A 22,272-nucleotide genomic window follows, 5' to 3' on the forward strand; every position below is an offset into this window, starting at 1 on the left:
GGCTGATTATGTTTTTGCTATATCACAAAAAAGATAATATATGATGAAGGCACTTAATATAGGTATCGAAAATGCCATATAATTCTTGTTTTGGGTCAAATATGGATAATTATCGGTTCGAACAAATAGGAGATACGTGTATTTGAATCATCCATGACTTGACACCTTAAGTGTTCATCGGTTTCTTATCGAATTATCTAGTGGAAGTGATGGATTGAAGTGATGGATCAATCGATTCAATGGATCTTATTAGTTTTAAGATTTACAATAAATTAAAAACTATACCAAATTTTTAAAGGAATAATCAAAAATAAAATGTACTTAAAATGTTTGATCAATATTTTTGAAGTACAATTATTTTTTAAAAAATTAAAATAATATAATATACATAATCTTTTTGACAAGAGTAAATAAAAAAATACCTAAATTTCATAAGAATTTATTAAGTAAAAGCGTCTTACTCCACTAAAATTACACAGCTGCCTGCAAATACAATATTTGGTCTATTTTAATTTTGATATGTCAATTTTAAATATTAAATCTTGAACGATAATCTTGATTTGCTCACAAATATTCACATTGAAATAATTATAATTTTATAAATATTACCATTCATATTATAACAATTATAAAATCATAGTTGTTATAACACGAACTTAACATGTTCTTCTAATATTCACATTATAATAATTATAATTTTATAACTATTATAACATAAATTTATTTTGTTTATCAATATTCAAATTATAATAACTACAAAACTATAACTGCTACTATAAAATTATAATTATTACAACCATATATATTATAATATTTGTAACAGATATAATTTCATAATTACTATAATGAACTTATCTTATTTATAAAATTAATCGATCGATTCATGATTTAATACCTGTGATGAGAGATATTATAGTAATTATAATTTAAATTTATCATATTTATACAACTAACTGTCGATTCATGATTTAATCCATATGAACCCCACGGAGTTATCAGAGATGGTAAGTGGTGGTTACATTTGTAGTTGAGAACGCGGAGTCAAACTATATGGATGTCGGAACGTAAATCTCCGAACCCTGTGTACTTGACTCCACCCACCACTTATCCTATCGCTTACCGTATTTTATCTCTCTCGTGATGACCTTGGATTGAGTGCGGTAGAGACGAGCGATTTTACCTTTTGCACCACTGCAGAGTATTTAATCCATATGACTGAAAAATGATATCAAACAGTATATAATCCATATGAGGATTGATGGGATGAGACACCTATTTTATAAGAAAATGATAAAAGAAGAGCGCTGATTCCAAAAACAATGCATTTTTGATTTTTGTAATTCTTCTTTATCTCTCTCTCTTCCTCGAATAGAAAAATAATTTAAACAAAACCGCAAATGGTTTAAAATCACAATTACCACAACTTACACTTCAAACAAAATTTCTTACAACATTTTCTTTTTGTTACATGTTAAATTAGTTTTAAGAAGTAGAGCAAAACAGATACAACCACATTCAGAAGAACTACAATATTCTTGCAATCTTCTCGACTTTCTCTGCCAAAGTATCTTGTTTTCGTTTCTTGGACAGGACATTGTGTCCATCTGCGAACTGAGCAGCCGCCTTTGCTCTTAGATCTTCCATCGTCTCTTTATCTTTTGCTCGTTCGAGGACCTGCATGAGGGTAATGTAAGGTGAGCTTCTTAGCTTATCGATAAGTGTTGATGAGTGTATAAACTGGACTTTCAGTGCAAGAAGGGTACCAGGTGGCGGCCGTAGAGATGTGTGCTCGACAGATTCTCCATTGCATTTTGGGCCTCTTGCTTCGTGATGTACTCGACAAATGCGTAACCCTTGTGGTGGCCACCAAACTTCACTGGCAACCTCAAGCTCTTGATCTGAAATCACAAAAGGGAATCGAAGAGGTTCATGCTATTGAAGATTAAAAGATATGCCGTGTTATGAACCTATCTAATTCTCAGTATCGACAAGTTGAAAGATCATTTATAGGTGTAATTTTCAATCAATGAATCAAATCACATTCTATGAATTGGGAGACTGCGAATATGATCTAATGCAGAGATCCACCACTAATGGTGGGATGCCTTTGGATTTATGTTGCCCGGTTTCGAAAAGTAAGATACAAATTAAAATGCACTTCGATGACAGGTTATGCCTAGCTACATAAGTGACAGGTTTAAGAAAATTTCCCATAAATGTAATAGTCACTTTCAGCATTTTGTGACCTCTGGCTATATAACAAACTAATTTCCAACTTTTTGAGGCTGCGTAAAGCTAAAATCGTTCGAAAGTAAGACAATGGTTTAGATACATGTGCTTACCTGACCAAATGGACTGAAAAGCTGCTTTAAATCCTTTTCTGTTGCCTCGAATGCAACATTTTTCACCATTAGTGTCGTTGAGCTCTTATTTTTCTCATCGTTTTTGGGTGCCTCACTGGCTTTCTTTGAATGACAAAGTTGTAAGATAAGAGCATGGCCATCCAGGACAGTTCCCTGCATGTTTAAGTACAAGCTTGTAATTCACAGTTAAGATTTAACTGCGAACCCAGAGACAAATATAGGAAAAGCTTTGGTCGGAAAAAAAAGTTCATGAGAAAAATATTTGTTCTTGTTAGTGCTTTGAAAGCTGTGGGACACTTTTACCTGTAGATCCTTGCATACATCGGTAGCAGTTTCCACGGAATCAAATTCGATGAACCCGAAACCCATAGAGACATTCTTGCCACCCTTAACATGCTTCTTCACCTGATAGAAGGGCAATAGAGTTTTTCTCAGAAAAAAGTACCACGAGTAAGCAAAAGCTCACGAGATAATTGCTGGACTCTACCTTTACGCTTTTAAGTGTCCCATTCTTCATTTTGTCACTAAAATGGTTCCTTAGTAACTCGTCGGTAGTCTTGAAATTCAGGTTCTTGACAAATACTGACCGTGACTGAAAACCAAACCATGAAAATAAGCCCAAAGAGAGGCTTGAATTCCTCATGAAGTTGTAATGTTTGCTAGAATACAGATTGCAAAAGAAAAAACAACATAGATAAAAAACTTAATTGGACAAAATTAAATTCCTGATGAAATTCTATTGTTTGATCGAATATAGATAGCAAAAAAGAAAAAGTTTACATAGAAGAGTAACTGTGTCTCGAATTCTGGTAAATGCAAATTCATGTCTATAGTCATGTCACCAAGAATGTCTAATATTAAAGTATATCAAGGTACTACCTTCTGGCTTCTGCAACAAATATCATTTCCATGGAGCACTCTCTTTTTCATTCTATTGTTTATCTTTTGGGTACAGACATTATTGGATTTATCTCTTCTGAATCAAGTAATTTCAATTTCAATTTTATCGATTTTAGCATATGGCCTTCTGGCATAGCCCTCTTATTTTCTTTGCATAAAAGCAGAGTTACAGAAGTTTATTCAAGCACTCCCTTAAGTGCCTGCAGATATGGATGCAACCCATCGACTTCAGTAAAGTGCTTGCACTTGGAAGGTAATGTGCTATGAAACCAAAATACTAATGGTAGCATATGGTCCACACATCTATTATAACTTTATGAGGTACACATGCCCACATGTAAGTCCCTAGCGATATTAATTAAGCGCGTGTAGCTTTGCAATGGATCGCCAATCATTTACAAGCTAAACCAAGCAACAGTTGAAGAAATCCTATAACTTCTGTATGGCTAATCTATAACTTCAGGCATTCGAAGTCAAAACATCAAAACTCATCATTGTATGGCCAATCTATGAATATTGGCAGCTTTTCTTCAATGATTTCAGGCATGAAGACAACAAAACTCATTGTTGATTTGCTCCTCTATATTGTGATGAGATGTGCATTTATTTTGGAGCACAAACAATGAATTAGGAAAGTTGAGCTGGTGAAATAACTAAAATAAATTGTTTAACATTTGTCTACAGTTTATAGCCTTTGAATAAAGAAAAAAATATACATTCCCCATATGCAATATGAAACTATCACTAAGAGCGACCTGATTGCCTACACATTATTAACGTGCAAAATTGTGAAAGAAATACTAAAACTTTGAATGAGACCTGAGTGAAATATGAATCCACATGTGGTACGATACCTGCATATTAGTAAGATGCAAAATTTTGAAGGAAACTACTGGATAAACTGAAATGACAACTTATGAGTTTTGATGAAAACAATAATTGTAAGTGATCAATAATATGTGATATGTACCAATAGGAAAATCATTTTAAATACTAAGCACATTCAAGTAATTTTCACCTGAGCAGGGCAGATTTTAGCCTTAGTAGAACAAAGAAATAAAAATAAATTGCATACGCATTTGTATAAACAAGAAAGGGAATGAGGATGCCACACCTCAACCTTGTCAGGATCAATTTCTTCTTCCGCTATTCCTTCCACAGCTTGCCGAATTAAAACTTTGTTAAGTTTTTCTTCACCCACTACATTGTTTTGTTCTTCATTGTTCAACTTTGGGCTAGGAGATAAAATGTCGGTAGGAGCCCATTCCAAGTATAGCGGTACATCCCTAAAAGTTAAAGCATTTTTTAAAAGAATAACTAGATAGAAGAGATGACAACTGTATCCGTGTTTATCAAGAGCACAAGAAACCTTGAGAAACAAACACATAAATATTGGCAATATTTACATGTAATGATCATGAAAATTCACATGCAAATGTAGATTCCCAAATATATTTCCTCTTTCTAAAAATAGTCAAAATGAACACTTAATGATTAGGTTCAAAAAGAAAGGCAAAGGAAATTAGTTAGAATTAGTGAAGCTCAGTACTTTTGATGTCAATCTTTACAAACCTAGGAGCCGTTTGGTTCTCTCCTAGGAATTGGAATGGGTATTATAGTATTGTGGAATGGGAATGAGTATGAGCTTGGGTATCATTCTTAAAAATAATGTTTGGTTAGTTGAATATTTTCAATCGGGATGAATCTAAATTTTCATTTTTACCCTTGAAGGAAAATAAGAGAAAAAAATTATATGGAAGAGAAAGTTGAATGTGAGAGAAACATATGATGAGAGAGAATGATGAAAGAGAAAGTGTGATGAGAGAGAAAATGTGATGGGAAAAATAAAGAGAGAAAGTATGATGGGAAAAATAAAGAGAGAGAAAATATGATGAGAGAAAATAAGGAGAGAGAGCGTGATAGGAGAGATTGAGAAGAGAAAAAGTATGCTAAGACAGAAAATTTGTTGAAAGAGAAAAAGTGATGGGAAAAATAAAGAGAGAGAAAGTGTGATGAGAGATTGAGGAGAGAGTATAATAAGAAAGTGTGATGAGAGAGAAAGTGTGATGAAAAAATAAACAGAGGGAAAGAGTGATGAGAGAAAATGAGGAGAGAGAGTATGATGGAAGAGAATGAAGAGAGAGAAAGTATGATGAGAGAAAATATGGAGAGAGAGTATGGTAAGAGAGATTGAGGAGAGAGAAAGTATGATGAAAGAGAAAGTATGAAGCAAAATGAGGAGAGAATGAAGAGAGAGAAAATAATGAGAGAGAGAGTATGATGAGAGAGAATACAGAGAGAAAACGGTAGAGAATGTGTTATGAGAGAGAATAAGGAGAGAGAGTGTGATGGAAGAGAATAAAGAGAGAGAGTGTGATGGAAGAGAATAAAGAGAGAGAAAGTGTGATGAGATAAAATATGGAGAGAGAGTATGGTAAGAGAGATTGAGGAGAGAGAAAGAATGATGAGAGAGAAAATATGATGAAAAAATGAGAAAATAATGAGAGAGTGTGTGTGATGAGAGAGAATACAGAGAGAAAATGATAGAGAATGTGTGATGAGAGAAAATGAGGAGAGAGAAAGTATATTGAGAGAGAAAATGTGATGATAGAATGAGGAGAGAGAAAGTTTGATGAGAGAGAACAAGGAGAGAGAGTGAAATGAAAGAAGAATTGAACAAATATACTAAGGGTATTTTCGTTCAAAACTTAATTCTTATTCTCATTCCATCAAAATCCAAGGGAGTAGGTGAGTTTCATCCATACCCAAGTTTTTGGGTTTCATTCCAAAATTTTGATTCCATTCACATCAACCAAACACAAGATTTGGGAATGAATCCATTCCTTCATTCTCAAACCTCTAAACCAAACGTCACCCTAATATTGTAACGAAATAGATTGAATTGAAGAAAAAGAATAAAGAAACACCTAGGAGAGGTCATGTGACAAATTGAACTAACTAGTTTATTATGGTTATTTAAGGAATGAAAAGATTTAGTAGATCTAGTAGTTAAGAATATAGCATGTTATTCTATTGGAATCACCATTGAAATTTGTAACTGTGCAATTACTGGTGGTTACATAAAGCAATCTAAATGTGATGCTGTCACCAAAGAGAAGATGCAATGAAAATGCTTGGACAACAATGCCATCCAAAATGTTGTTACCAGAACTTACTTGTATCGTTTATAAGCCAAACCCTTAAAAGCAGCACGAGCTTCTCCAGCTTCAAGAAAAACTACCTGAGAAAATTCAATGGAACACATGAGGTGCAAATGCCGCTTCAACTAGGTTGTCAATATTATCTTGAACGAAGAACAATTACATCAATAAGCTTTAATGCAGACAATTGGGAGATTAGATGGCTATGTAAACAGTATATTAAATGAAATGTCCAAGCTAATTCCATGCAATCAAAATCCACTTTTAAAAACAAAACACTAGAGAGAAGAAAGAAATAATCATGAACAGATACAGATGCAATATATGATGATTGAAGAGTGATTGACATACCAAGGCCAAGACTCTTGTAGGTGGGAGAACAACTTTGTTCAGACTCCCATATTTTCCAAACATGCCAGCAAGATCTCCTTCATTAGAAGTGTAGGGCAAGTTCTTAACCAATATCACGTGATTGCTTCTTTTGGAATTTTCAGCCTTCTTAGAAGCAAATTCTTCTAATGCCTTAATGTTAACTCCAGCATTGGACAGAGCCTTTTTTGTTTCTGCTATCACATGTGTTTCTGCTAGAGCTACACGTACAGCAAGATCATTTGCTTCATTGTCAAGGAGATCACTTTTCCTGATACCATGCTTCCTTGCAATGTGTTCTACTACCTACGTAATACAACATACATTTCTTAGCTGAATTTAAGTATTAAATCGATCACATATGAACCATAGCAACCATTGAAAAAATTGTGTAAAAAAAGTGAAAGAAATAAAACAAAATTTAACATGAGAATATAACCAAAGTTTCAGTGACACTCTACTAAGTGCTCAACAAATCTAGAATCCATGTCATGTTAGATTGGAATATGTGCCATCAAAGTGAATCTTATTAATAGATCAGTAAAAAACACAAAATGTAGGCCTTAGAAAATTATATTATTTTTGGTCATTAATCAGATCTCTGAACTGCCTTATTTTTGCACATCCATTGTTCCGTACATGATGAATATCTGCCAACTGTTAGGCTAACTTTATAGCTGTAGCAACCAGTCTCTAATAACTGGATCCCTTCTGTTCCTCTCCCCAATGATTCATGCAAGGAGAACATTAAGTTCAACTTTACAAATCAATTATATGTATGTTACTAATAAAAATAAAATATACAAATAAGCATTATGCAATGGGTGCAATGGGTCGGCCACCTACTGACTGAAACATCTTGAAGACCTAACCAATAGGATTTAATAGTTAAAAACACTTGCTAGTAATATTATTTGCCAAGAATAAGTAACAAGTAACACCACAAAGTACATTGTTGGGAAAAGTTCTAAATTTAAGCATATAAAAAGCATCTTTCTTATCTTATCTATAACCCATGATATTACTTTTTTCCCAAGTCATTAACTACAGATGTTATCCTTCATTAAATTCCTTTGTCTTTTACAGCTTAAATAGATATACACAGGGATTAAAAGATGGTATTTAAATGGATTGATTAGGAAATGATACTCCATAAGAAGAGCCTTATGGGCTTGTTATGACAGGTAGGTATAACTATATTGCTAAATATGAATTATAGACTAATCTGGTGTGCCCGAATACTAGTTACACCAGAGTATTGTTTTAGCAAAAATCTCTAACCTTGAGGGTTGTAAGGTGATAACTCATCCCATATATATGAAAAGATAGAAAGCATAAAAGAAACTAAGCAATAAAAGAAACTCGTAGTCTCAGTTAGTCTCAGCAGAAGAAAATAATACTATCAAACCTTACACTACTGAGGTAATCCACATAAGAAAATTGTTTTATAGTTTTAGAAGATCATACTGTATCTTGACGCATGAACAGAGCATTCCATGCTCGTGTATCACCACTAGCTTCAGATGCCTTCCTCTGTTCTTGACGTAGCTGCTTCAAGTTCTTTTTAGAAGTTGCATGTTCAGACCTTTAAGGATGATGAATCAAAAAGAATAAGCATACTAGCTTAGACTGTAAGAAAAATATAACCGGCAGCTCCCTATTTCAGAAAATTGTGATAAGGGAAAAGAAACCACTGCAATATGCTTACTCAATCTTTTCACTAGTTGGATTTTTCCCTTTAGCAGGCATAATATGCAACAATCTGCCTTGGAATATTGAGTTGTCCAATTCTTCCAGTGCCCTACGTTTAAGAATTTAACTAAATCAATGTTGCACACAATTTTAAAAACTAGCATTAATCAAGATTCAAGTAGTCAACCAGCAATAATCTAGTCCATGCATGAAAGTCACATAACCAAAACCACAAAAATGAACTAGTAATGGTAAATATGCATTCTTGCTTTTTTTTAAAAAAAAAAAAGAATTGAGGAAATTGGATATGAATCCAAAAGTTTGAGAAGACAATTAGCATTGCATGGATAATAAGTAATAATAATAGATGATACTTAATTGAACAAGCACACGTACTACAAAGCATTTGATTTGTCAACCAAGTTCTGAGACGTTGGATTCAATATTGATCTATGTTGTCATTTGGCATGTGAAGTGTAACCTAAAATTAAAGCACAACAAACCTCACTTAAATCAGCATCAGTGTTATTTTTATTCATCAACATCAGCACGAAATGACTACATGGTCCAATAAGAGAGAAACTCAGAACCACATTTGAAGCTGAAAGCATAAATTAGTAATCTCTGTAACTAGAGAAAGTAGCACAATCAATTGCATACATAGGATCCCTTCTCAATGAAGAACATTTTGATATTCAAATCCAGGAAATTTCACTTGCTTAAGAAAGTTCACATTCACTAAAATTAAATTAAATAAAAGAATTAATTCACAAGAATCTTTCAAAATTCTTTTTTCCTAAGGACCAATTTACTTTCACGAACAGATTCATTTCTTCTGAATAGGTTGCAAGGTGTGGTGCTACAGGCTGAAGAATCTCCTATTTACTAACAGCGAGGGAAGGAACTGGCAACTTCCTATGCATCATACAGAAACACCCAAAGCTTCTGCAAAAATAGGCAACAGTGAAGGGAGAGACCATACAAGGAATTCTAAATTCTTATTGTTTACCCGAAGTTAGGAAAATCAAATTGTCACAGCTCCCGAAATACTTCATCATTGACTACGCAATTTTACTATAAATCAAACAAATATTTTTTCATGTTCTAAATGGCCATTCTTCTTGTTAAAGTACAATCACAAGTTTTGCAGTAGGCTAACAGTAGAGGATGAGATGCCAAACATTCATGAATTTAAACATAAATAATAACACTAACTGAAATAATTACCTTATTGCAGATTCAGGAAGTGCATAAAGGACATAACCTATTCCTTTAGATCTTTTTGTATCTTTGTCGACAACAAGATGAACCTCTGACAGTTCACCAAATTGGCTAAAAAGTTCTGCCAGATCATCTTCGCTGGATACCAAAAAAATGATAATCATATGGAGGGAAAAAAATGGGTATTGAAGTTATAGTATGGCATTCTACTGATATAATTAAGTTCAAAGAAATTCACCATACGTTGCTGTATATGGAAGATTGCGGATAAACAATCGGCCAGTTTCTAATTCCTGCTTATACTCATCATTAAATGATGAATTAGGGATCTCATTGTCATTCTTCTCCTCAATGAAAGTTTTTGAAGATTCCACTTGCATTAGGGCTTGATCAATACCAGACATATCAATCATCTCATCATTTACATCAGGCTTACTAGGCTCACCATCAGATGCATCTCCTTCTATTTCTGAATCTTCTGAATCCGACCAATTTGCCTTGACCCTACTCTTAAAATATTCCATATCTGTTGTGTTATCATCTTCATTTAATTGCACCCTGTCTACTGTTTCAGAAGAGACTCTTTCTCCACGGCTTAATGAAATCCCTTTTTCTTGGTCAACATTTCCATCTTTCACAATTGCATCAGAAGGAGCTAAAGTATCATTATCCCACATCTTCTGTTTTGATCGTGGCTGCATGATTTGAAGAAACTCTCTAAATTTAGGATCTTCATATTCACTGGGCTTGGCATTTTTTTGCTTAAGCGAAGAGTCATCAGAAGTTGAGCTGGAAACCCTCATTTCACTCTTCTTATTTGAATCATTTGGACTATGTGTACTGACTTTCTTTGCAGAGTAATGACTCCATGGACGAGGAATATTTGGATCACCAACTCGATGAGCAACCTACAAGAAAGCAATTCAACGTTATATCAATGCTTTCATTATGAATGAAAACAAAAAAGAGAAATATCATGAGTCTATAACACCCATTCAACTTAGTTATCAAGTGTCTGGTCCTTGACTAGTAGTGGAGTTACTAGGATAAAAATACTAGCGGAACAAGTTGTCTTAGATTGCCAGCACTATGGAACAGCTCCATAACTTGATATTGAATTTACCAAACTAAATTTACTATCTTAATTTGGTTGGTAGTGTAAATTCACCTTTTTATTTTTTGAGGTTTTCAGACATTGGTCCAGGCAAAAGGCAAATGAAACTTAAAAAGATACTAGTAATGATAGCTCCTTTATCACAGAAATAAAGCAAATATCTGAAAAGGATATGAAATGCAATTTTATCAAATGATTTTGAATAATATCAGTCTATCAGATCCGTGTGGGGAAAACAATTGGTTTAGCATGCCAAGGGCAGTCCCAAAACTAGTGATAACATTACAATTCAACAAACTGACTCTCCAGCATCTAGATTGTGTTAGTACCTGATAATTGTGACAAAAATTCATCTAGTAGTAAACAAGATATATCTAAAAGTAGAAAGCTTTCAAACAAGAAATCTTAAAGTGTATAAATCAGCTTGCATTCAAACAAAGAAGTAAAATGTATGAATCACATAAAAAGTCAATTAAAGTTATTAGAAACGATTTTATTTTGCACAATACCTTTCAAAAGGATGAAAAGACGATAAGGATCTTGTCAATTATGTAACTGTTGCATATTGTTTAAGTCTTCATGTCTCCAATAATCAGTAATAGAATTAAGCATATACTATATAGTTGCCAAAACAGAAAAGTCAAAGAATTAGGAATATGTTTTAGTACAAGTTGTGGCACTCCTAGCTTTTGTTAAACCATGCAAGTTGTTTGACCAAAAAATAATTATAAAGAAAATCTGTTTTTCATCTAAATGTTTAATCTAACTGGGATTACAATGACAAACAAAGCCACCCAAGCGATAATGAAATCATTGTCCACTCCACATCACCAATACCAAATATGTATTTGAATAACAAGAACTGCCAACATAGTAGAAAGGAAAAAAAAAGGCTTATAAATCATCAAACAATACCTCACATGTGATTTTGCATGTGTCCATGTAAGAATTGTTGAAATAGTTAAGCGCATCTTCAGCTTCCTTCTCAGTCTTGAAACCAATAAATGCAAATTGCCGACTCTTTCCATCTCTGAGGAAACCAAATGAGATTATTTTCAAGACACGCAAATAAATCAATAATAGATAACCCTAATAATAGAATGCGCCATATCAGTTGAAAACCATTAGTTAAATTCTGTTTCGGCACAGATTATGAATTCTAGGCAACATGACGCATAGTCAATATGAAAATCAAAAGGCCCTGTCTCCTTAGCAAAATTCTAAAAAATTTTGCTCACAAGACATAAAATTTAGACGGGTGAGTAGAAGCTGTGACCTTTCGCAATGAGATAATTTTGTCTACCCTTCAAATAAATATTTAGAATTTACAGAGATTTCTTTCTGGATAAGGAGTGAAGACAAGGAGTGAAAACGAAAATAGTTAATTTTCAATCACTATGAATCTTACCTAGTGCGCATGAGTTTAGCATCAGTGACCTCCCCTTTCTGAGAGAAGAACTCCCGGAGCCGGTTCTCATCGGCGTACTTGGGCAAATTCTTGACGCAAAGCCGAGACCTGCCGACGAGCTTAAACAATTAAGCAACAAGGTAAGGTGGGTAAAGAATTAACGCGAGGGAAAAGAGAATACAAGGCACGCACATCTTCGGGAAAATATATCGAGAGAACGAGAAAGGGCAGCCTTTCCTCAGAAGGATCGATGAAGGAAAATACGCCGGCGTCCAGAGAGAAGCACAATTAGGGTAAGGAGGCGGCAGTGGCGGCGGCGGTTAGGTTCGTCGGCGATGGCGGATCCCAACTTCAAGGGCGGCGGCGTGCGTTGGCGTCGGCGACTCTGTGCGTGTTTGCGAGGAGTGTTTAAATCGGGCCGGTTCAAACACGAATTGGTTCGACTATTAATATTTTAAGAATCGATAAAAAAAAAAAAAGGAAAAACTTTTTTAAAAATTTTTATTAAAGAAAGTTATACTTAACCACCAAAAAATTTAAGGACAAAATAAATTAATTTTAATTTTAATATATTAATATAGTTCACTTTTATTTTAAATATTTAAATATAGGCACATTTACAGATAAAAAAAGTATAATTTTCTAAACCAATGGATTGAATGTGAAATACCATGATTTCTGAAATTATATAAATATATAATTCAATTTTCTTATAGTGTTTATTTTATTGGTGTTAAATTAAATAGTTATTTTTTAAAACTTTCGTTCGATTAATTCAAAAAAAAATTATAACTTGACTAATAAATCAATCTCTTTAACCGTCCAATATCATCAGTTGACATCATCAAAGAAATATTTGATTAATTTAATAAATTAATTATTTTTAAATGTACAATATCATTCGAGATATCAAAATATTAATATGAATCGAATTAATTAATTTTATAACATTTAATTAATTATTTATTTTTTCTCAACCTACCATCCAACTCAAGCCCAAGCCGAAGCTGAAGCGGCAGGCTTAAATAGATCAGTCCGTCTGGGCTCATATTTAAATGAATTGATAAAATTTTAACTCAACCTATTAAAATTATTGGACGGAACATATTAATCCTATGGATCCATCTCAAATTGACAGCTTCACTTGCCTCGCTCTTAAACATCTACACCAAGAGACATTTTCAAACCAAAAACATGACATTGATCCAGATAAAGATACTGATTGACTACAGGCATCTAATCAAATTTCAAATAATTGTTATTATTCCTTTTTCACTAAAAGATCATGAATTACTATCAGCAAAATGATCGAAAAACAAACATAAGACAGGGATCCAACTCCCATTTCCTAGGAAACTCCTATTTGTCGACTTCGACAAGCAGCATGCTAAAGTTACAAGTAGTCGACTACATCTTATTCTGGAGATTGAAATTAACAAGAGCAAATTAAGGTATCATAGAAAGGCTCTCAGCGCGAAAAACTGGTTTAGGTTAAATGCATGGAAGCTTTGTTGATCCGGCGAGGGATTATGAATTACTTGTACTGCTGTGAGACCTCCCGCACAAGCTTGTCCATGAACTGACATTTCTTGTCGAAGCCCCAACCTGGGTTGCTCTGCAGAAACCACCATCAGGAAAATATTAGATTTGGATTTAGTGATTACCTCGATTGTAATAAAAATGACAAAATCCGATCGAAGCAAAAAAAGAACGATGTCTAGTTTGTGCTGCATCAAAGTATTCGGGAAAAAAGAAAAGGGAAAAGAGGTTTGAGAACTTGTATCGCAATGCTAAACTGGAAGAAAATAGTCATAAGATTCCATTTTCCAGAAAGGGAAAGTAGTAGTTTCAGAAAGCACATCAGGACTCCAAGAAAATCCAATAAGTTTAGAAGATCCGTGAAGCATTGCCATGAAACAATGCTGATGAGAACTACAGAAGTCAGCGTGTAAACCACAACAGAAATTACTCAAACACAACAGATCGCAAAACATACATGAATTATTGATGAACAAAAAGATACTTTTTATCCACAACCACAAGATAGCATCAAGAAGCTGGGAAAATTAAATATATCCTAGAAGGAACTAAAGGAAGCAGATGCATGATGAATTAGGGAAGTGATGCCATGAGAATCTTTATGATTCTCTGTTCATCTAAAGGTCTGAATCTTTGTAGCACTCAAACCTCTCACTAGGGATGATGGGACAATAATTCAGAATTAGTCTCTCATCTCTAAATAACAGCATTGGTTTAAGTACTGATTTTTGAATCCCTAGTGTGAAGGATTATGAGCTAAGGACATTTTGAACCACAAAGTTACACAAGACTTGGTAGGTCAGTATTAGCAATCGTGTAGGATTCTACATAAAACTGATGACAAAGGGTGGCGACTTGATCCTTCAGCAGACACATACCTATACAATGCACTTCTTGAGTATTATACAAGTTATTTTATAAAGTTCTGTGAGTTTTCCAGAAATCTTCGAAGTATTTTTACTCATGAAGCACATTTTCAAAACAAAATGATTGGGAAGCAAATGCAATATAAATCCTAAACGAAGATATATGGACTATTAAACTAAATTTTTTAATTTTTGAAATCTGTGATACAGTATAACACAAAAAATTAGCAAGAGTAAGACAAACCTGAAGAGAAAGAACAGCCCGCTCAGTAAACTTCTTCACAGAAGAATGTACGTTCTCTGGAACAGTCTTTGCCACCCTCTCCAACTCTTCCTGTTGTTGCTTAGCAGTAATTACATCAGGCCCACAATACATCTCAATAAGTTCTTCCTTCAAAGGCAATTTTTTCATAATTTCATTTACAGCTTCCTGTCAAGAAAATTGCACATCAGACATTCGTGAAATAGTATACAAATATGTCTAAGTGCTTAGCCACACAGCTGATCCAGACAAGTGGACCTAACGGCTTGTTGCTGTTATTGTGTCCAAGTGCTAGCTACGACTAAAATGTCCATAATTGCAACACAAAATTCATCCAAGTTAAAGACATTGCAGAGACATAAATAGTAGCAGCACTTGCTTTTGTATAGTAGCTACACTACTTTGTATTGAAGCCTTTAGGTTTTAGGCACATTAGTTTACCAAATACGAAAAACAAATCCATATATACAGATAATAACAGAATTTGTAGTAGAAAATAGAAACAAAAATACCTAGTGAACAAGGACCACTAGATAATACCACCAAATTAATTATGGAGCAAACAACAAAAAATGAAGTGGCCAACAAAAGCCTGGTTAATAGTGGGGTGAAGTAAGGTTTGGAGACACAACAAGTGTCAAGTAGCATGCATATGTGATCTTATTTAATAATGTATTATAGTGATTCACACCCAAAAATGTTTGACCTAAATAATCCTAAAGAACATAATCTCTACAAATAATTCATACAAACACTGAGCTGAAACCTAATTAATAAGAAAGAAAAAGGCATGAGGTTCTGACACAAACCAATAGTAAGCAAAACATGTCTTGTGTATAGCAAAAGCTTTCAAAAGTAATGTGCAAAACTGTTATTATGTACATGATATAAGTTTCTAACAGTGTTATTACTATACAAGCTTTAACAAGGTAGGTCAGTTACAACATCACCTACCATGTCTAAAGACGGACAACCCTTAAGAAACCTTATACCAAAGACCTACGCCTAGTTTACATTATTGCAATTCAAAATTTGATATGGAAATAGAAATGATCACTTTCAGTTGAGAATCATCAAATATTTATCATAAGGTAAACATATCACATATCACATATCTACAGACAAAATACAAATTAAGGACCATGAATCACCTCCCATTGTTCATGGCTTTGGAACCCTTCATAGGCCATCAAGAATGGCTTAGCCTTCTGCAGTGCTTCCTCAAGGGACATCGGTGGCTTCTCATCGATATCTGGATTTTCAAAATTAACCAAGTATTCTGGCTCATACTCAATCTGCACAAACAGAAAGATTAGAGAAAGGAAAACATAGAATAAATCTGCCCAGTGCCATCAAATACAGACCATATTGTTATAGTGTTGGGCCTCCAAATAAGCCTGCACCAGTGGAGATGGCAGAGCTCTCAAGCTCATTTCTTCAAATGCTTCATTCAGTAGATTCATCTTCTCTTCTCCAAGCCTCTTCTCCAATTTCTCTCCATCAGCATTGTTTCCAAGATAAATGCCAATGTCGAGTTCCTGTTCCTCTGCTCCTCCTCGTCCCCCGGACCTTCCGCCTCTCCCTCTCCCTCTTCCCCGGGTCATCGTTCTACCTCCTCTTCCCCTCCCAGGGCCCTGCCCGCCGCCCGAACGAGACAAGACCTCAACAGCCCTTTTTACAGCCTCCTCCCGTCCCATCCTCGTCTGGCTCGCCGTCTGAGCAGACGTTTCCGGACCAGACCTAGGAGCTGGTCTCTGCCGGAGATGACGATTCTCCTCGCGCGGCCGGGCATCTGATTCGGGAACGCGGGTGGGCTTGCCCCTCCCGACGCCAGAGGGTCCAGGGGACATGCTCCGAGGAAGCGGAGCGACTTCATCCGAGCCAGCTAACTTAGGTTTGTCTCCCAAGTCGGAAGGCACTTCCTCCCGCCTGAAAAAAATCGGCTTTTTAGGACCTGCGGAGGATTCGGAGGGATCGGAAGGAGGCGGCGGCGGCGGCGGCGACGGGGCGAAGCGCCCGCGGCCCCGCCCTACAGAAGCAGGATCCCCAGGGGACATCCAAGACGAGAAAGAGGGGAGGACAGGAGAGGACGGCAGTACGGGTTGGCCTCTCCCGCGGCCAACGCCCGGCGGGGCAAAACCATGCTCGTCGCCTTCGTGGGGAGCGGGTTGGCCAGGGACAGGGGTCGGGGGTCCCGAACCTCGGCCTCTTCCTCTTCCGCCACCGCCACCACCACCACCACCAGGCAAGGTGGAGTAGGCATACAGGGCGGTGGCCGCCGCGGGGCGGCCTCCGGAAACCGCGGTTAGCTTGCCGAAGGACCGCATGTGGCGTTCGATGCTCCGCCGCAGATGGATTCGAAGAGTGGGCGGCGTAGGGCTGACAGATCGCTATTACTTCTTAGGGAATTAGGGAGAGACGAGGGAGCAGGAGCGTAAATGAGCCTCGAGTCAAACCAATCTACTGGTTCAAGTTTCGCTTGAGTTTAATTCAAATTCGACCTAAGTTTAATTTATCAAATATCATCGAGCTTATTTAATTATTTTTATTTAATTGATTATTGATTAATGAAATTCTAATAAATTTATTGTTGAAAATAAAAAAAATATCTTTAATTATTCATATCGTCCATCTTTTAAATTATTACAATACTCTAAAATAACTTTATAAACTGTTTAATCTTAATATCATATCAAAATTAACTTTTTGATGATGTAGATAAATATTTTTATAAATACAATAATATTATTAATTGAGCAAATTCAATAAATAAATACAAACAGACTTTAAGAAAAAAAAATACAAAACTTAAAATGGAAAAAATCAGTCTTTTTTATTGGAATGGTAAAAACAAAGACTGTCTTTTTTTCCTTTATTATAAAAAACATATCTATTGCATTTTTATTTCTAAAATTATCTTTATTTTTTACCTTATAAAACAACTACTATTTTATTGATCAATATTGATAAAAAAAATATCCATATTGTAATAGTTATATAAATAATATAATCACAGTATTATTAGTATTAATAAGAAATTTAAGGGATGCTTAAAAAAAGGACTAAAAAAATATTTTTGCTTATCAAATTTAAGGGATGCTATGGAGCTTTTCTTCCCCTCGCCCCCTCGGACTGCAGCCTAAAGGCGAAGCGTTGAAAACTTAGAAATGAGGCAGAGGGTGTGAGATGCAAATAAATTGAGCCGATTCTAAAAATATTTGATTTATATTTGAATTTATCGAATTCAAACTAAACTCGAACATATTTAAATTTTGTTAAGACTAAACTCGAATCCAAATTATATTATTCGATAATTTACGAGATGCTCATTAATCTTAATATTTTATTAATATAAGTTAAATATATATTAAATAAATAAATTTCAAATATTTTGAATAATTATTTTTAACAATAATTCAAATAATTTATAAATATGTTTGAATCTTTTGAACCAAACTCGAACCTGAACCTTAATTCGAACTGAATTCGAATAAATTTTTTTTAATTTTTCGAGTTTCAAATCATGCTCAAACTCAAATATACTTATTTCGAACCGAATTCAAACTTTAAATTTTTCTACATATTCAGCTCGATATATTCAGCTCGATTCATTTACACTCTTAGTGTGAATAGAGAACAAGTGAGATATACTACTCATATAATTTTCGGATACACCCTTAGTGTGAACAGAGAACAAGTGAGATATATACTACTCATAGAATTTTCGGAAGTAAAGGGTGCTTGCATACACCCCCACGTCCCCTTCCTCTGCTACTGATAAGAGTTAACTATTGTCACATTATAGTAGTAACCAATGTTCACCAGATATAAAATGTCATATACTAACAACTATCTGCCACTAATAAGAGTTAAAGTATTGTCACAATATAGTAGTAACCAATGTTCACCAGATACAAAATGTCTTATATGTCTTATAGTAACAACTATCTGCCACTAATAAGAGTTTAAGTATTGTCACAATATAGTAGTAACCAATGTTCACCAGATATAAAATGTCTTATAGTAACAACTATTTGCCACTAATAAGAGTTAAAAGTATTGTCAGTGTAGTAGTAACCAATGTTCACCGGATATAAAATGTCATATAGTAACAACTACAACAATGCCAAAGCAATTTTGAAAAAAATATTCAGATGAAATAAAATATTACGATTCTAATAAAAAAGATAGCCTTTTAATTTTTGTCCAAACTTAAACACAATCAAATTCTATTTGACCTATTTACACTCAAAGAATTAATATGCATCACCTTCACAGTTCAGCTTTTTAACACAACCTCTCATTTCTAAATGGAAATCATCACAATTAAGACAATCAGAAACTTTCATGTCTAAACTAAAAGCTCAAACACACAAAGAGAGATGATATTCAAAACTGTAGTTCGGTCGCAGTTGATTCATCCTTGAGATCCAAGGAAGCCTATTATAGGGTAAGCCTATAACACCAAAGTGATTTTCTGAAACACAGAACATGCAACTCTTCCAAAAACAAACTCAAAGTTGGGTTTTAGATACAACACCATAGCAGTTGATTCATCCTTGAGATCCAAGGAAGCCTATTATTCGATAAGCCTACCACACTGAAGTGAAATTTTCCGATACACACGGAGCACGCAACTCTGGCATGCAACTCTTTGAAAAACAAACTCGTAGATTAAGTTAAAAGAGTTTTAGATACAACACATTTTGAATCAGGCGTCGTCGAGTGCAAGAACACCAGGAAGAGGCTTGCCCTCCAGCAGCTCCAAGCTAGCACCACCTCCAGTGGAGATGTGGCTCATCTTATCGGCGAGCCCTGCTTTCTCAACTGCAGCCACCGAATCGCCACCTCCTATAATGGTTGTCACGCCATTGGCACTCAAGTCGGCTAACTTCTTTGCGATTGCCTGTCATCAAACAAACACAAGATACTTCACAATCTAATTAACTGAGAAAGTGATGGAGTGATGGTGCTTTTGATCATTTACATCGGTTCCAGCAGCAAATTTTTCAAATTCAAAGACTCCCATGGGTCCATTCCAGATGATGGTCTTAGCAGCATCGAGGGATTCACTGAATGTCTTGATAGAATCAGGGCCAATATCAAGACCCATCCAGCCATCAGCAATGCTGGAAGCTGGTACAACCTGAAGATGCAAGAAAAATTCACAAATTATCATCAATTGGAGTCTTATGTGATTATGGTGTACCCTATCCATAGCCACCACGACACCGTGTGGCTGCAGGTTCATGGCATCACCAAAAGGCCACGACCCCATGTTTGCAATCTCACAATAATGCCTTCAATCCATAGACAAATTTAGAATCCGTCCTATTAATTTTTCAATAGTTAAATAGAGGAAAGTGTCTCAATTTTTGTGCAATCTATTCTTTCTCTCATCCGAGCCTAGGAGTAAACAGGGCTTAATTGATAGGACCAACGATAGATATTAAGTTGTTAGGATGCAACAATTTAGTTTGCTTAACTAATAAAAAGAAAGTATAAGAGCAAACCATGCTATTGGCATCAGCAGCAAACTTGTCAGCAACTACAACATCTGAGGGTAGCAACAAAGAAACCCCCTTAGACTTGGCTTTCTCCAAAAGTGAAATTGCAAGCTCAAGCTTATCTTCCTCGACGAGAGACGATCCTACGGAGTATCCTTGTGCCTTGTAAAAAGTGAATATCATTCCTCCACCGAGCAAGAGGAGGTCTACCTTCCCCAACAATGACTCTATCACCCCAATTTTGGTTGAAACCTTAGATCCACCAACAATGGCAGCAAAAGGCCTAGTAGGGTTTCCTACAGCTCCAACAAGATAGTCAAGCTCCTGCATAGAGGAAGGAGGGCACTCTTCAGAGTGATACAAAATTGAAAACAACAGATCAAGGAAAATACAGCAAATTGCATACTTTTTCCAATCATAAAATGAATAATACTGTATTATCGACAAGAACATATCCAGGAATCCTCAACAAAACAAGAATTGAAGTATATCAGACCAGGAACACACAATAAAGATAAAGTTAAGAGATTGTTAAGAAATCGAAAATACCTTCTGCATCAGAAAGCCAGCAACAGCTGGCTTCAAGAATTTGGTAACCCCCTCTGTCGAAGCATGCGCACGGTGAGCTGTTCCGAAGGCGTCATTGACATAGAGGTCAGCAAGTGATGCTAGCTTCTTACAAAACTCTGGGTCGTTCTTCTCTTCCTCTTTGTGGAACCTCACATTCTCAAGAAGGAGAACACCTCCATCTGGTAACGCAGCCACCTTCGTCTCTACTTCTTCACCAATACAATCATCAGCCATCTCAACCTACAAAATCTTGATGTGAGAAACTATAAACATCGAGAAATAATTGAAGTAAAAAATTTATGCATACATCAACACCAAGAAGTTCAGAAACCCTAGGCACAAGGGGCTTCAAACTGTATTTGGGGGTGACACCTTTAGGGCGGCCCTGAAAGATTAATATTCACAGTTAGTTCTCTATTACGCATATGATAGCGGATAATAGGTTAAATTTGGAATGACTCCTTGCTATGAACATACAACAAAACGAAAACGAACACCATATGTATGATCAAACATGTAATTTTGATCCTAGAGTAAAAGGAAAACATCAAGCTAAGCTAGCCTGAGGAAATTTTGAAGATCCTCATCTGTGATGATCACTCCACGCGAAATTCGTGATGGCGATGACGGAAAATGAACTAAAAGCATAAGATTAGATCAGGGAGTGAGAACGACCAGATGACTGCAGAGGATCACTTTGGCGCCGTGCTCGATCAGGTACTTGATCGTCGGCACGGCGGCGCGGATGCGGGTGTCGTCGGTGATCTTCTGGTGTTCATCCAAGGGCACGTTGAGATCCACCCTCACGAACACCCTCTTCCCCTTGAGGTCGTCCCCCTTGAGGTCGCCCACGCTCTTCTTCGCCATTTCTCCGGTGAATCAGCTCCAGCACCGTTGCCGGAAACCTCAATAGTTCGATCGCGAACGGGAGACGAGGAGGAACGGAATCAAAGCTTGGCGATCGAGCACGGGAGAGGCTCACGCTAAGACGTCTGGCGCTAACGTACTTGGGCTTCCAGAATGTTCTTGTCCTTTGGCTGGGACGCAAATGAACGGTTAAGATGAACAGAAAAGTAGGATCGGACGGTCACACGCGTGCTTCTTGGGAAGGATACGTCTAGTTAGTCTGAGAAGTGGGCCTCAAGTGGGGCGGGCCCAGCTCCTCCGGTCCTTGCAGCGGATCTCATCTGCCCAGCTCTTCGAGCCTGGGAGAGGATCCCATCGTCGTCTCTCCTCGCGACTTCATCTCGTACGCTCCATATTCTTCACCGGGGCCCCACGTGGATCCACACCGTCTACA

At 36.0% G+C, this 22,272-nt stretch overlaps 3 protein-coding genes across 3 annotated transcripts; all 3 read right to left on the reverse strand.

Moving 5' to 3' along the window:
• Positions 1–1,380: 1,380 nt before the first annotated feature.
• On the reverse strand, positions 1,381–12,647 carry LOC122014765 (multiple RNA-binding domain-containing protein 1-like). Its single transcript, XM_042571184.1, has 15 exons — positions 12,421–12,647; positions 12,229–12,336; positions 11,736–11,850; positions 9,950–10,614; positions 9,713–9,844; positions 8,502–8,594; positions 8,261–8,378; positions 6,776–7,099; positions 6,440–6,504; positions 4,378–4,549; positions 2,851–2,955; positions 2,667–2,768; positions 2,343–2,516; positions 1,764–1,898; positions 1,381–1,674 (listed from the first exon to the last, which is right to left on the reverse strand). Coding segments are annotated over exons 1-15 (2,460 nt in total). The 5' UTR covers positions 12,423–12,647; the 3' UTR covers positions 1,381–1,524.
• Positions 12,648–13,428: 781 nt separating this feature from the next.
• LOC122014488 (translation initiation factor IF-2-like) lies at positions 13,429–17,337 on the reverse strand. The gene is made up of 4 exons (XM_042570721.1): positions 16,260–17,337; positions 16,047–16,190; positions 14,878–15,063; positions 13,429–13,843 (listed from the first exon to the last, which is right to left on the reverse strand). Exons 1-4 carry the CDS (start codon positions 17,220–17,222, stop codon positions 13,763–13,765), a joined length of 1,374 nt encoding a protein of 457 aa, XP_042426655.1. The 5' UTR covers positions 17,223–17,337; the 3' UTR covers positions 13,429–13,762.
• Positions 17,338–19,368: 2,031 nt separating this feature from the next.
• On the reverse strand, positions 19,369–21,980 carry LOC122014489 (phosphoglycerate kinase, cytosolic-like). The gene is made up of 6 exons (XM_042570722.1): positions 21,648–21,980; positions 21,280–21,357; positions 20,952–21,212; positions 20,409–20,726; positions 19,883–20,041; positions 19,369–19,801 (listed from the first exon to the last, which is right to left on the reverse strand). Exons 1-6 carry the CDS (start codon positions 21,837–21,839, stop codon positions 19,607–19,609), a joined length of 1,203 nt encoding a protein of 400 aa, XP_042426656.1. The 5' UTR covers positions 21,840–21,980; the 3' UTR covers positions 19,369–19,606.
• Positions 21,981–22,272: the final 292 nt, after the last annotated feature.

Source organism: Zingiber officinale, chromosome 8B (assembly GCF_018446385.1).
Source record: "Zingiber officinale cultivar Zhangliang chromosome 8B, Zo_v1.1, whole genome shotgun sequence".
In the NCBI taxonomy this organism is placed as follows: Eukaryota; Viridiplantae; Streptophyta; class Magnoliopsida; order Zingiberales; family Zingiberaceae; genus Zingiber; species Zingiber officinale.